The 13,839-nt window shown below is 43.9% G+C and overlaps 1 protein-coding gene across 1 annotated transcript in view; it reads right to left on the reverse strand.

Annotated features, from left to right (window-relative positions):
* The window catches only part of FGD4 (FYVE, RhoGEF and PH domain containing 4), an 87,251-nt gene that overhangs the window by 45,310 nt on the left and 28,102 nt on the right, over positions 1 to 13,839 (reverse strand). The window contains exon 3 of the mRNA XM_065400765.1: positions 2,001 to 2,184. Within this exon, the coding sequence (XP_065256837.1) occupies positions 2,001 to 2,184 (184 nt within the window). The remainder of the gene's footprint in view (positions 1 to 2,000; positions 2,185 to 13,839) is intronic.

The following is a 13,839-nucleotide window of genomic DNA, read 5'->3' on the forward strand; positions in this document are numbered from 1 at the left end:
ATCTCTCTCAAGAAGATAAAAACTTGGAAAAAGCTGGGAGGGGTGGAAGTCCTATGGCTATGTTTGGATTTCTTTTATTTCCCTCCTTAACCAAAAATGAAGCAGTTGAGTTTGAACGATGGGTGAAAATTCATCATGTGGCATAACGAGAGTCAGTTAACCCATCCTGTATCATGCAGCTCCATCATGACATTTCCTCTCTTTTGTTAAACAGGCCTCATAGTAGGTCACTGCCAGACTGGATAACTCTTAAAGCAGATGGAAGAGTAAGAGTAGCTTTCCTAAGGATACCAGACTGTTAAAAGAATTCTGAGACTGATACTTCAGGAGAATTATAAAAAGGAAAACAAAACAGAAACTGGGGGCGGGCCCTAAACTGAAAGAGTTCCTGTAAATCCTCCAACACTACATTTCCCCTTTCCCTATTCGCAGCTGTCATGGCAGTGTAGCAGGGAGATGAGATCTCGAATAGGTTAGAGGCTCCTTTTCCTTTCACAGATCAAGCTCATCATTCCTGTGATAGTCTTGGTCTTCTAGTAAACAAAGTCTCCTCTTGCAGCACTGGACTACTCCTATCTTAGGATGCATTCCACCCCCTGAAGGCCAAATTCTGCCCTCTGATGCATGTGTGCACATTGGCCCTAAATTAGTGGACTGGCGATGCATAATAAATCATACATTCATGTAGGAAATGTTCCTTCAGAATGCTGATGTCCTTGAGATACTGGAAGGCCAATGCCATATATACCCACTACACAACTCTCGCTGCTCCTAGAATTGGCCCAGTCTGAGGTTTTACAGCTTTCTGAAAGGTCACCGTATAATATTTATGACCATTTATCCAATTGTTTAAACAAAGAGCTACCTGGGGTTTGTTTTTATTTGATACATCTCCTTTTAAGCTGAAGAGAACACCAAAGATTATGTTCACTTAAAATTTACTTCCTCTTCTGATGGTAGTTATTCCAGTTTTCTTCTCTCTTAAATTTATGTTCACACACATCATATCTTGAGTAGAGGAATTGACCTTTCATGTGTATACAGGACTATGGAAACCTCTTGGGACATAGATATAAAAAGTTTGTTATAGTATTAGAAATATGTTTCTTCTCACTGCCTCAAAGTGTGTTTTTTGAGCATTTAGTCCCTTCATGTATATTTTGATTTAAAAAAATGATGTGAACAGTAAATGTCATCACAGCGGATATTTTTCAGTGTTCTAAATATCTGCCTGCACTTTTGTAAAATGAAGAACAGCAGCAATGTTCTAGTTCACTACAACCAGAAAGTGAAATGCACCATAAACACATAAGTGAAAGTGACCCATTTAGTTTTCCTGTTTATGCGTAATGATGTAAGAAAGGGTAAACCAGCATGAAAAGTCAAAAGGAAAATTAAGATTTCAAATGATTCCACTTTTTATAACATGATATTTATTATTAAACACAAAAGGAATTAAGGTTACCCGAACAATTGCATTTTAAATATTTATTCCAAACTATGAACATTTTTCAGGATGTTTTAATCATGCAAATTATTTATTTCACTACAGATTGTGCTTGAGAAACTAACCTTGTAAAAAGTGTGTATTCCAAGGCCTAAAAAAAGTTAAGTTTCTATTATTAATTAGTAATATTCTAAATCAACATTTACAAGTATTAGGCAGACCACCACAAGTTAGGTTTGTTTAAACACATTTTTTCTTTTAATGAAATACTGCAATTAGACAATATATTGTAGAGCAAGAAGCACTGTGTTGCAGCTAATCCTGGGGAGATATCAAATAGTTATCAGAGGCATTACTCTGTTCCCATTTAAATCAGTAGCAAGACTGTCACTGACTTCAGTGAGAGCAATACCAGAGTCTATCCTTTCACAACAACATATGCCATTCATTTACGCAATACATTATAGTTCATTAATCTGCACAGAGTGTTGTTGAAAGAATTAGGACACGTTGCCCTTTACCCCTTACTTTTAAAAGAAAACAAGTGACTTACCTGCCTCCTTCAAAACGACTGATGAGATCTGACACCTTGCTGGGTTTTTCCTTTGACACACAAGAAGCAGAGGTAGGTGTGACTTCCTCCATTCTTGGTTGTGCAGTAGGTAAAGCTTTCCGTGTAGGGGTTTGGTGTGTGATGGATAAAAATGAATTCTGCAGATGCACTGGCTTTGGAGGCACTGTAAGGAAGAAAAAAAAAAAAAAAAAAAAAACCCCACACATTAGCTGTTACTTTGCATTGCTAAAATGAAGACAGATAGACCTACCGACAGAAACAGATACCAGGAGCACCAAGAAAAGTTCCTTGAGTTCACCTAAATGTAATAGTTCTCTTACCAATTCATACTAGATTTCAACATTTATTGTATGCTGTCAGACATCTAGTTAGTTATTGGATAAAAGCCAGTCAATGTGCTACTTTAACAATCTAATAAAGTTGCTTTATAGAATCTACTGCAGTCAAAAGGACAGCAGTTTTGATCCTCATAACCAGCGGTTTTACCCAAAATAAGAACTAGCATAATTCCAAGATCTAGCTGTGATGAAGGGCACAGGAGTTGTTCCAGTCACCCTTCCCCAGCAGGGGCTAAAAAAAGCTCTGAACAAAACTTTGGTGCTCAATCAATCAATCAATCACACACACACACACACACACACACACACACACACACACACACACAACTGAAATCAGAAGGGCTTTGCTTCAGGAAAGCTTCGGTTTTGGTTGTCCGGTACCAAGAGACATTGCCCTGAGCACTAAGGCTAAAGTCTATTAGCTCTTGTATTAGCGTGAACAGGTGCAGCTCCATTTACTTCACTGGACCTGTGCCCTTTTGCAGTGGCTGACAATATGGTCCTATATATAAACTCATCTAGATTTATACAAACCTTTATAAATACCCACCCTCTGAAATACACAATACAAAGCAAAATAGAAATAACTTGGATATGAATAAAAATCCAGCAAGTCCCTCCCTTTGATCACCCCCTTTCCATAACACCCCAAAAGGGATAAGCTTTGCAGCACATCCAGAAAGTTGGGGGGCGGGTGGGTGGGGGGAAATCAGGCATTGGCAGACCCAGACGGGTAAGTGAGCTCCCAAGTCATGGGTCCCTAGAGGAAAATGCCCCGCTACCACCTCCGTTGTTTATAGCAATGGAACTACAGGTCACTAACCAACAGCAGCAGTATGGTAGGGCATAGAAGAGAACAGTAAGAACAGATAGTTTGCTAGTTATAAAGCAACTGTTATACAGTTTCTTAATCTAAAATGAGCCAACATGGATCCTTTTGCTTTCTAGAATTTGCCTCAAATCCTGGGGCTTTTCAGTCTCCACCCCAGCATCCCCAGCTCTACAATGAAGTTTAGCCTCCTTCCTCCCACCAAAATAGTTAGTGATATTTGCTTACTGTGTCCAGAAAGCTTTCATTCCCTTCCCCTCATCCCTTATTCGTACAATAGTAGGGTTACCATATTTTGAGCCTCCAAAAGGAGGACACTCCACGGGGCCCCGGCCCCGCCCACGCACTCGCCCCAACTCCGCCCCTTCCCCAAAGTCCCCACCCCAACTCCGCCCCCTCCCCTGCTTCCCGCGAACATTTGATTCGCGGGAAGCCTGAAGCAAGTAAGGTGGGGGGAGGAGGCGCAGCCCAGTCTAGCCCCCCCGGCGTCTCCAGCCTGGGTCGGCTCGGGCTCTGGGGTGCTGGCCAGCCCCCGGCCCGCCCAGCACTGCCGGCCCCCGGCCGAGCACCCCCGGCCCGCCCAGCACTGCCGGTCCCCGGCCGAGCACCCCCGGCCCGCCCAGCACCGCCGGTCCCCGGCCCGGCACCGCCGGCCCCGCATGTCCCGATTTTCCCGGACATGTCCAGCTTTTTGGGATTTCCCCCCGGACGGGGATTTGGAGCCCAAAAAGCCGGACATGTCCGGGAAAATCCGGACATATGGTAACCCTATACAATAGCCAAGTGTTTCTGGAATTGTTAGTAACCAACTCTGGTTTTATGCAGCCGTAGCCAAGAGGCAGCAGGCCAGGCTGCACGAGAAGCACTGCCCTTCAGAGTCACAGCTGCTGGTAGTTTTCAAACTAATCTTATCCCTATCAGAAACCACCACCCACCACATCTGAGTGGCAGAGCTTCCACTGTGGCCTGACACTGCTTCCTGCGATCATTTCAGAGCAGCAAACCTGCTTCTGCATGGCAAGGAAAGGGGCAGGGGGAGGGGAAATCACATGCAACAGTCCCCAAAAAATTAGTTGTGGGTAGAGGGAACAACATGAGAAGTGGAAAAGGAAAAAGTTAGACACAGACACACACACACACACACACACACACACACACACACACACACACTCACTTTCTTTAACAAAGAAGTTACTGATTGAAAGTCAAAAGAGCGGCCACTTTGTTACTTCCTGAATCACACTTCCACTAAAGACCATCAGCTCTTGAAAGCCTGTATCCAGCCAATAAAACAAGACTCCCACCAAGAGGGGATAGGAGACGGCACTAGTACGGGGTATGTGTCACCCATGACTAAGAAGAGTAAACATTCTAGAAGCTACTGATATATGGTACTGTACATGGTTAAAAGCCACACAATTCCCTAGCAGCACTGACACACTCCTTTCCCTGTGATTCTATTGATTTTGCATGTATTATGCTTGAATACCAGACCTTCACATTGTAATTATTCACATAGTTATTAAACAGGGAGAGGGACTCCATTCTTAGGAAAGATTGAAGAGTTAAGTCATAAATAACTATAGTTTGACTGAAGGACAACTAAGACTGGAGGACAAACAGCGTGCACGCTATTTAAATGATGGAGACATCAAGGAGAGGGCAATCATTTAAGGCAGTTTACGAGACATAGGTGGGCAACCAGAAGAGAAGATCAGGTGTCCCATCCTTCCCCCTTATCAATAAAAGCCTACTGCTAGATCCTGGAACAGATCCTCATGGAAAGCAGTTTAAGCCCTATCACCCAAGATTTAAAGACTGTTTTGAAGAAAATAGTTATATTCCTGAGGGCATTCTGCACCAAAAAATTAAACATTCTGCACACAATATTTTAAAATTCTGCAAAATTTGTCAAATAAACATGGAGGCTCCAGCATGGCATTGGGGAGCACAGGCCACTGGCTGCACAGAGGTGGGAGATCACTGTGCAGCTTCCCCCAGGACATGGACTCAGAGGTGAGGCTGCACCCAACCCTGACACAGCACAAGGACTGGGCCTACCCCAGAAACATCTCAGGGCCCTACCCCTCTATGACAGGTGCACCAGGTGTGGGCAGACAGGCTCAGCAAGGCAGGATCCAAGTGTGAAGGGGCTTAGTGTGGGGGAATCCAGGTGTGGTTGAGAGGGTTCTGTGTGGGGCAATCTGAGTGCGGGCAGCTCAGTGGGGGATCTGGATGCACAGTGGCTTGTTGGGGGGTTCTGGGTGCAATGGTAATGGAACTCAGAGGGGGTGGGTCTGACACAGCCCCGGATGCCGTGCAGGGGAAGAGGAAGTCCCGTCCTCCCCAGCCCAGCCAGGACTAGCAGCTGAGCCCAGCGCAGAGTAGGAGCCACCAGCCGGGTCTTCCCCAGTCCTGCCCCCTGCCCCACAGTGATTTCCCTCTCTGCCAGCTGCCCTGGGCATCTGAAACGTACTGCTTGGGAGGGTTGCATGACTGATCTTGTGACTTCCCTTTGCTTCTCTCTCAGAAACTCGTTTTTCTGCAGGGAAGCAAAGACATCTGTGAGGATATAAATTCTGTGCATGCGCAGTAGCGCAGAATTCCCTGAGAAGTAATAATTGCATATATACCGTACTGTCAGGAACAACCATGCCCTGACAGAAAGATGGACTTGACCTAGCAGAGATTTTCCATCTCTACCTTGCAATAGTGTACGAGAGGAAATAGTGAATTCTGCTACCAATAGAGAACTTCACTACCAAGGAGTAGCTTTAGTGACAGCTTCAGTACAAATAGGCATGTACATGTTACTTTGAATAGATTAAATAGCCAAAACTCTTTCCCAAAGAGTTTATAACTTCAATCATATCAACATCAAAGGATGATAAATGAAACAATAGTATGAAAGAACAATGGAGAAAGATGAGGGTCACAGTAAGAAATTAGACTTTTCTTAAGTATGCAACTGTTCTTGGCTCTTAACATTTATATGTATTAATATATGTCTATGGTCCAGGATATAGACTAGACTAGGAATGGTGGAGAGGAGATCAGCCCTGGAATGGTAACTCAACATGCCATATTTTTAAATGATTGCATTATAATCACTGAACAAGCAAAACAATTTTCTCACCAGCATTTTGTACAACGAGATGCTTTCCAGAGAAATTAAATATGTTTGTTCCATCCACCTGCTTGCTGCTGTGAAGCACTGTTTTCTCTGTACTGTTCTCCCTTCTCTCATGCAGTTCTCAGAAGGACTGGCAGATCTAGGCCAGTGAGCATCAGATAATTGTCAGAGAGCTGAATAGCTAGATAGCTAGCTGAACTCAAAAAAAAAAAAAAAAAAAAAAAAGTGACGACACAGCAAAAAAAAAAAAAAAAAAAAAAATCAGACAGACTGGCTGGGAAGAAGCAGGACACAACTGAGTATGGGCATTCCAATTTCCCTGGGGGAAGAGATGGAAGGACGAGAGGAGTTTGGGTGGATTTAAGACCAGAATTAAAATGATGTATAGCAACATTTCCTGTGATGCATTTCGTAGAGTAATTGTAATGTGCTTTGTACAATTGTAGAAAATCAGTTTGTTAAGTAATTAATACTGGAGTGAGAATTCATAAAAATTGCTGGTGTTGATGGAGTTTATGTTGAACAAATACAAGTGGTGCATGTTTGGAGCAGAAAACTTTTTCCCCCCGCATTGGACTCTACATCCATTTTGAGGCAAAATCAGTTTCTAAATCCTTCCTAAACAGACCACAGCCAGAGGTGGTCAGACATTCTTCTAGCTGGTAGAAATAATATCAAGACAAAATCCTGGTTCCACTAGAACTGACAAGCACTGGGACCATCCTAGCTAACTGTGACAATCACAATATGTTAGAACATCTGGTCAACCTGAAGATATTAAAATTTGTAAGTGGTAGGACACATGGGGAATGAAACCAGAAAGCCACACTAGTCCCATTAAAGCAAGTTTATTTTCATCTTGTCTCCTTAATAAATACTGCACTTCTATGAATTTTTCTTGTAACCGAGCAATGTCATTACTGCATGGAAGTTGGTGAATCAGAATGGGACATGACCACATGAGGATCACTGTTTGAAAGCCACTGATAACAAGGAAATAAAACTGGTAGTTTAAAAACCTTACAATAAGGTGAACCTTTTAATAGGGATTGTGGAAAACAAATTAATCCTAATAATTCCTCGTTCAATGTACCTTCTGTAGCTATTTAGTTTAATCACAGATTATTTCTCCTGTGTGTACACACTGGGGATCTTGAAGAACAAAAAGAGGAAAAGACTGGACCACAGTAATACACCACTGGATAATTTAAAGCTCTGTTCAACAATAAAAATTTCCCAGCTTCTATGCTGTGCAACTATGAGCACATCTGGGGATGCACGCTGCATATCCAGCCCAAAGAAAACCTATCACAGTGCCCAAGTGGCCACTTCCATACACTACTGAACAAACTAGTTAATCAGGATTTAATGTGTAGTATACGGCTGCACAATCAATTGTGTGTGAACAGGTGGTGAATAGGTAAAGTAGGCGCAAAAGCTGCAATGAACACAGAATATCATCTCCAAGGCACGAGAGGAATTTTTCCCTTTCACTGGAGGCCTCTTGACTTGTCTGGCCTTTTCCCCTTGCTGTTACTCGAGAAAGTTTGTGGGTTTGGTTTTTATAAATAAAACTTTAAATTTCTCCCTGGCTTACTGATATTAGCCAGAAGATTTGTGGCATCTTGATTCAGTGAGAATACAGAAGTTCCAGCACTCAGGAGTGTCGTCTACATTACAGTTCCCCTGGCTGACTTGCATAAGTCATCACCTTGCATGCTCCATCACCTTCAAGTAAATCTGGACAGACAGGTGCCACAGAATCTCTGCAGGAAAAAGCCATGCAGAATAATAGTCTGATTCCAGCAAAGAGAGGAAAATTACACCAGTCTATTCTATTCTACATAGGTTCTTATATCATGCTAATCAGCTTAGTATCTGAGCAACTTCCAGCAGTGCAGTAAGCAATGTGACTGATATCTGTCATGTTTCACTTCTCTCATCCGCTATCCAGGGGGAAAGAGAGTGCAGTGAAGTGTTTTATTTTGGTAGGGGTTTTCTTTGTTTTGTTTTTTGTTACTATATATTAAAAAAAGTGTTGCTACGTGTTTATGTTAGAGAGAACAAGGTCAAAAAAATCCATCTTGTGCTTGGAACAGAAGGCAGCAAGGTTTGTGATGGTCCTTAGTGTGACAGACTGACAATATCCTGGACAAGCCTTACTGATTAAATGGAACCTTACTGAATTAAGTTTAATACCTCTGGGGTCCATTGTATTAAAAATGTAAATGTTTGTTCATGTACTATTGAACATTGCATGGAACTTGCAGGAAGATGGGGTTAATGCCTCTCTGGGAGATAAGAGGAACTTCAAAGGACTTTTGAAACAACACTTGTAAAGTGGATCTTGTTGGAAATGGGGGAGGGGGTGAGGAGAATGTAAATGATCCACTTAAATCTATCCTTTTGAAACTCCACCCTAGACCTCCGTGACTTCCGCATCTGCAGCGGCTGATCCCAGGGCCTCCCAAGCAGCTGGGGCGGCCCTGGGGCCAGCCGCACCGGCTATTGCTTTGGCAGCATCAGGCAACTGGTCCCAGGCAACTGGCCCCGGGCGCAGCAGCGGCACCCAGCCTGGAGTGGCAGCAGGGCCCTGGGCCACCTCTACCCCGGGAGCAGCAGTGTCCACTGGAGCACCCCCACCACCCCTCTCCCCCCAAGCAGGTAAGATTTAGTTAGGGGTATTTTTAGTAAAAGTCATGGACAGGTCACTGGCCACGACTTTTCGGTTATTGCCTGGGACCTGTTCATGACTTTTACTAAAAAAAAACAAACTCGTGACTAAATTGTAGCCTTAGCTGTGATGAACCTAAAATCATAAGGAAACCCCTTGTGTGGGGTTTTGAAGGACTGATCCAGCCAGAGCCCATGCAAGGGCTGGGGTGAACTCTGGTAAGCTTATTAGCAGGTGTATAGGTCCTTTTATTGTTGTTAATGTGTTCTCTGTAGTACTTCAGTTTAAGAATAAAACAGGCTTGCACAGGAACAATTGTCTGGTAACTCATAACTCAAAAAGTACAGAGAAAAAAGTATCAATCTTTTCAGGAAAGAAACAGGGGAAATGAATTTTTGAATAGCTGAAGGAAAACTGGCTGGTTGAGCTATGCAGAGAAAGGCAGCTGAGAATTGAGGACCAGACAAAACTGCAGCTAGTAAATTTGCTGTATTTTAATGAGCAGCAGCAGCAGAATAGTCCAGGTTTGCAGAGAACCTCCAGAGATCCAGCAGATGGGAGAATCTTGGAGTCAGCTCCCTGGAAAGAAACAGGGCAGAGGCGGACAGACGCAGCAACTGCGTTCGGTCCAGACCAGTACATCACTGCAACAGGAGTTGTGGAGAGCCCAATAGCCAGAGCAGGAGAAGCTGCAGCTGGAGAGAGACAAAGTGCATCTGGAAACTCAGCAGCTTGAAGATCAGGAGAGCAGATCGGGAGCAGCAGCATCAGTGGAGAGAGAAGAGAAAGAGTGCCAGTGTCAGCATGAGGAGAAGGAAAGGGACAAGAAGGGGCACTATCAGCTCAAGATGGAGAGACTGTGCCAGAGAGACCAGAAAAGACATCATCAGCTTGAGGTACAGAGACTACCAAGCAGAACAACAGTCCATAGGTAAAGCCAGTCCCCAGGTACCTGTCCCAGTGGGAGGCCTAGACTCCCAATTACTTCCTGGCTTTAGCGAGGGGGATGACATGGATCTGTTCCTAAATGTTTTTGAAATGGGGGTATGAATTAAATAAGATGAAGGAAGGAAGACATGATAAGGAACCTGGGTCCACTACTGTCTTGGACAAAGGTCTTGGACATTTTTGCCCTTATGGGTAGGGAGGCCTATAAAGATTATGATAATTGTAACCAAGCTTTGCTGCAAAAGTTTAAACTGACACTGAAACGTTTAGGAAAAGGTTACGGGGAGTTCAGGAAAAAAGGGGCCATGATCTATGCTGAGGTTTTAATTCAAATGAGGGGTTATGTAAAGAAACGGGGAACTGGTCGGGGAGCTAAAACAGTCAGTGAGGCCTAGAAATTAATGGATATAGACTGAGCCTATAAACCAGGGGTCGGCAACGTTCGGCACGCGGCTCACCAGGGTAAGCACCCTGGCGGGCCGGGCCAGTTTTATTTACCTGCTGACGCGGCAGGTTCGGCCGATCGCGGCCCCCATTGGCCGCAGTTCACCGTCCCAGGCCAATGGGGGCGGCGAGAAGCGGCGCGGGCGAGCGATGTGCTGGCCGCGGCTTCTCGCCGCCCCCATTGGCCCGGGACGGCGAACCGCGGCCAGTGGGGGCCGCAATCGGCCGAACCTGCCACGTCAGCAGGTAAATAAAACTGGCCCGGCCCGCCAGGATGTTTACCCTGGTGAGCCGCGTGCCAAACGTTGCCGACCCCTGCTATAAACTCTGCCATGCCAACCTGAAATTATGTTAACAGACAGTAATCCTAGAGATGTTACGATGGCTGGAAAACTGGCAGGTCAGGATATGGATAGTCATCCTAGTTTGGAGAGAAAACCTAACAGGGATGGAATGGGATCAGAAGACAGGGATCAAACCCAAGAGGAGACTCACACCCAGCAGGGAGGGAAACCATCTCCCAGAAGCCCTCAGATGGGCGGGGAAACGTGGTGTGCCATATGCGGCCAGCAGGGTCACTTTGCCCAAGAATGCCTATGACATCTACTAAGTCCCAGGGGGGCGTTGAAAGGTCAGCTATACCCCAACCTCACAGAGTGAACTGCGTGACTGAGTCATTCCACAGCCTTGGATGGGCTGCCGAGAGAGCATTGCCTCCTGCAAAGATGAGATTTGGCTTTACTGGGGAATGTTCTGTTTTGCCAGCGGAGTGCCATGGTATCCACCCTGGAGCCTTAGGAGACCTTTTAGATCCCCTGGGTCCAAGTCATTCAGCATCTTGAAGATAAGGACAGAGACCTGGAACTTTATTTGAAGTTCTATGGGAAACCAGTGTATAGAGTGGAGAACAGGTTTGACAGGGCTCACAGTAGCCTGCAGAGCTGAGGAGATGTGCTGAAGCATTTGGCACTAGCTGGAGTTTCCTAAACACTGAAGTCTTCATGCTGCAGAATACTGCAGTATTGTAGTCCAGCTAAGAGCATGTATAACTAAGGCCACGACTTTGGCCACCAAGGTGGAACAGAGTCTCCTCACCACATGGAGATGGTAGAAAGCATTACTCACAGATGCTATGTGAGAGCTCAGTGTCAGCGAGGAATCCAAAACCACTACTAAAAACTGTAGTTAGAACATCCTCCAGAGCTACAGATGTACAGACATGTCTTTGTAAGACAGCTTACTAGAGATGCAGTAAATCAACTTTTTTGTTTGTTTGTTTGCCACATAACAGGATTTAAATTTCATCAGGTATGAAATAAGAACTTATGTGAGATACATCATGCAATTGGAGGAACACTAGCAGGCAGGCAGGCAGGCAGGCAGGCAGGCAGGCAATCTGTCCTGTTTGTAACATTGTGTGTGATTATGGTGAAGCCAGGCCCAAGCTAGAGCTCAGACATATCTGTAATGGGAGCAAATGCCGAACTACCTACAGCACTCTGCCCCAGTGACCTGGAGCATCATGTTTCACCTCTGGATTTTTAGAGAACTTTGTGGACCTTGAGGACCATAGTGGTCCATGCACGTGTCACCACCAGGCAGGGTTATTGTAATCCACTCTATTTTAAGCTGAATTTGAAGACAATGCGCAGGCTCCAGATGGTACAGAATGTGCCTGCCTGCTTCCTTTATGGTTGAGGCTGCCGTGAGCACATCAGGACCATGCTTAAGTCCCTTCACTGGCTTCCAGTCAATTTCAGAAGCCTGTTTAGGGCTTTTTTCCTAATTTTTAAAAGCAATTAATAAATCAAAACCCAACAACATTAAAGACTGAATTGTGATCTACGAACTGCTGAGCTTATTTGTTGCTGAAAGGAGTCCTTAGGGAACAAGAACTATCCTTTTACCTTTGATATCTTAGACAGACTAACTTGTGTTCTGCTTAAAATGCCAGGAAATAATATAACCAAAATTGAGGGGAAAGAATTTTATATTGGATTCTGTTCAGCAATTTATTCACTTGCTCTGGCTGCATCAGGACTGGTATGTAATGAGGGATTATTTCCAAAGATTTAAGTTATTTTTCAGACAGACACCAAGTAATTACACTGAACAAAGACAGGTTCAGGGTCCAAGGTTAATTTCAAATCTGAATCTTGGTTAATATGTAGGACATTCTACACTTTATTTCCAAAACAGCGCTGATGAATTAAACACACACACACTTGGCTTTATCTTTACTTTTTGTTATTTCTATCTCCTAAACTTTGGTAGGTTAGATGAATGTCACTTAGTGATTAATCTATCAGCAAAGAAACTGGCATTGCAATTCAAGTCTGAGATATTGCTTCCTTTCATCACAGACATTTAAGGTTGGCAAGACTAAAGCAACCTCCCCAAAAAGTATTGGAGGGGGGAAAAAAAAAAAAAGTGTGCCGTACCTGTAAACTAAAGCTACAATTCTGTTAAAAATCCAGCTTCTTAACAGAGCAACCCAAACAGTTTAAGGCACTGGGATTGTTTTGGTTCACGCGGATACACCTCATTCCATCCCTCATTTCTGCCTGCTTGCTTTTTATGAACAGACAAGCCCAATACAAAATGCTTTAAGATAATTTTGATACCCTGAATGCATTCCGAGGAGCAGAGCGAGGGAGACACACAGCAGGCCCCGAACATACCAGGCCAAAAACTATTTGCAATAGCGTTATTGCTTTTTAGCTGCAAATCTGTACTTCTCATCTTGCAACAACATTGCTGGAAGTGGCCCTGTCTGGAGGAGGTTCTTTTGAGATAAACACATTGGACTCATGGCTAGGAGGGAGCAGTATCAGCTGCAAAACTACCTGAATTAGACATGTTCACAGTTATCCAATAGACAGGTGGCTTTGTAATCTATAATAGGTTACTACAAATTGGTGTTTAAAAAAAAAAAATCAGTCTATTTTTATGGATTTCCTACTGCTCTTCATCCATTAATTTTGTGTGTTTTTGTTCTTGGGGAAAATAACTTAAAAAAAACCCAAAACATTTTTTAGCTTGGTTTCAAAGAATAAGGTACAACAGGACATTAAGGCAATACAGACAGGCTATTAAGCTGAGCAATGTTTATATATGCCCTTCGCTATAAACAAGGTTCTTTTACCTGGGGTTTTATGTACAGAAAGCACAGCTTTATTTTGCTCATGTTTCCTGAACCAAAACTTGCCCTCAACACCCACTGATTTTTTCCTCCCTTAAATGTGAGATGAATTTGATATTTATGAAAGGTGATGGAGTGGCACCACTAAAGAGTGACCTCCCCATTTATTCACAGTCCAGGCAATAGCAATTCCCCCACATCAGGAATGTGCCTCAACCTAACCTGGATGGGTATTATCTTAGGAAGAGAGGATCAGGCTCCATACTTCATTTCTCGGTGGAGACTGAAATAAAGGTTACTAATCATCACA

Source organism: Emys orbicularis, chromosome 1, assembly GCF_028017835.1.
Source record: "Emys orbicularis isolate rEmyOrb1 chromosome 1, rEmyOrb1.hap1, whole genome shotgun sequence".
Classification (NCBI taxonomy): Eukaryota; Metazoa; Chordata; order Testudines; family Emydidae; genus Emys; species Emys orbicularis.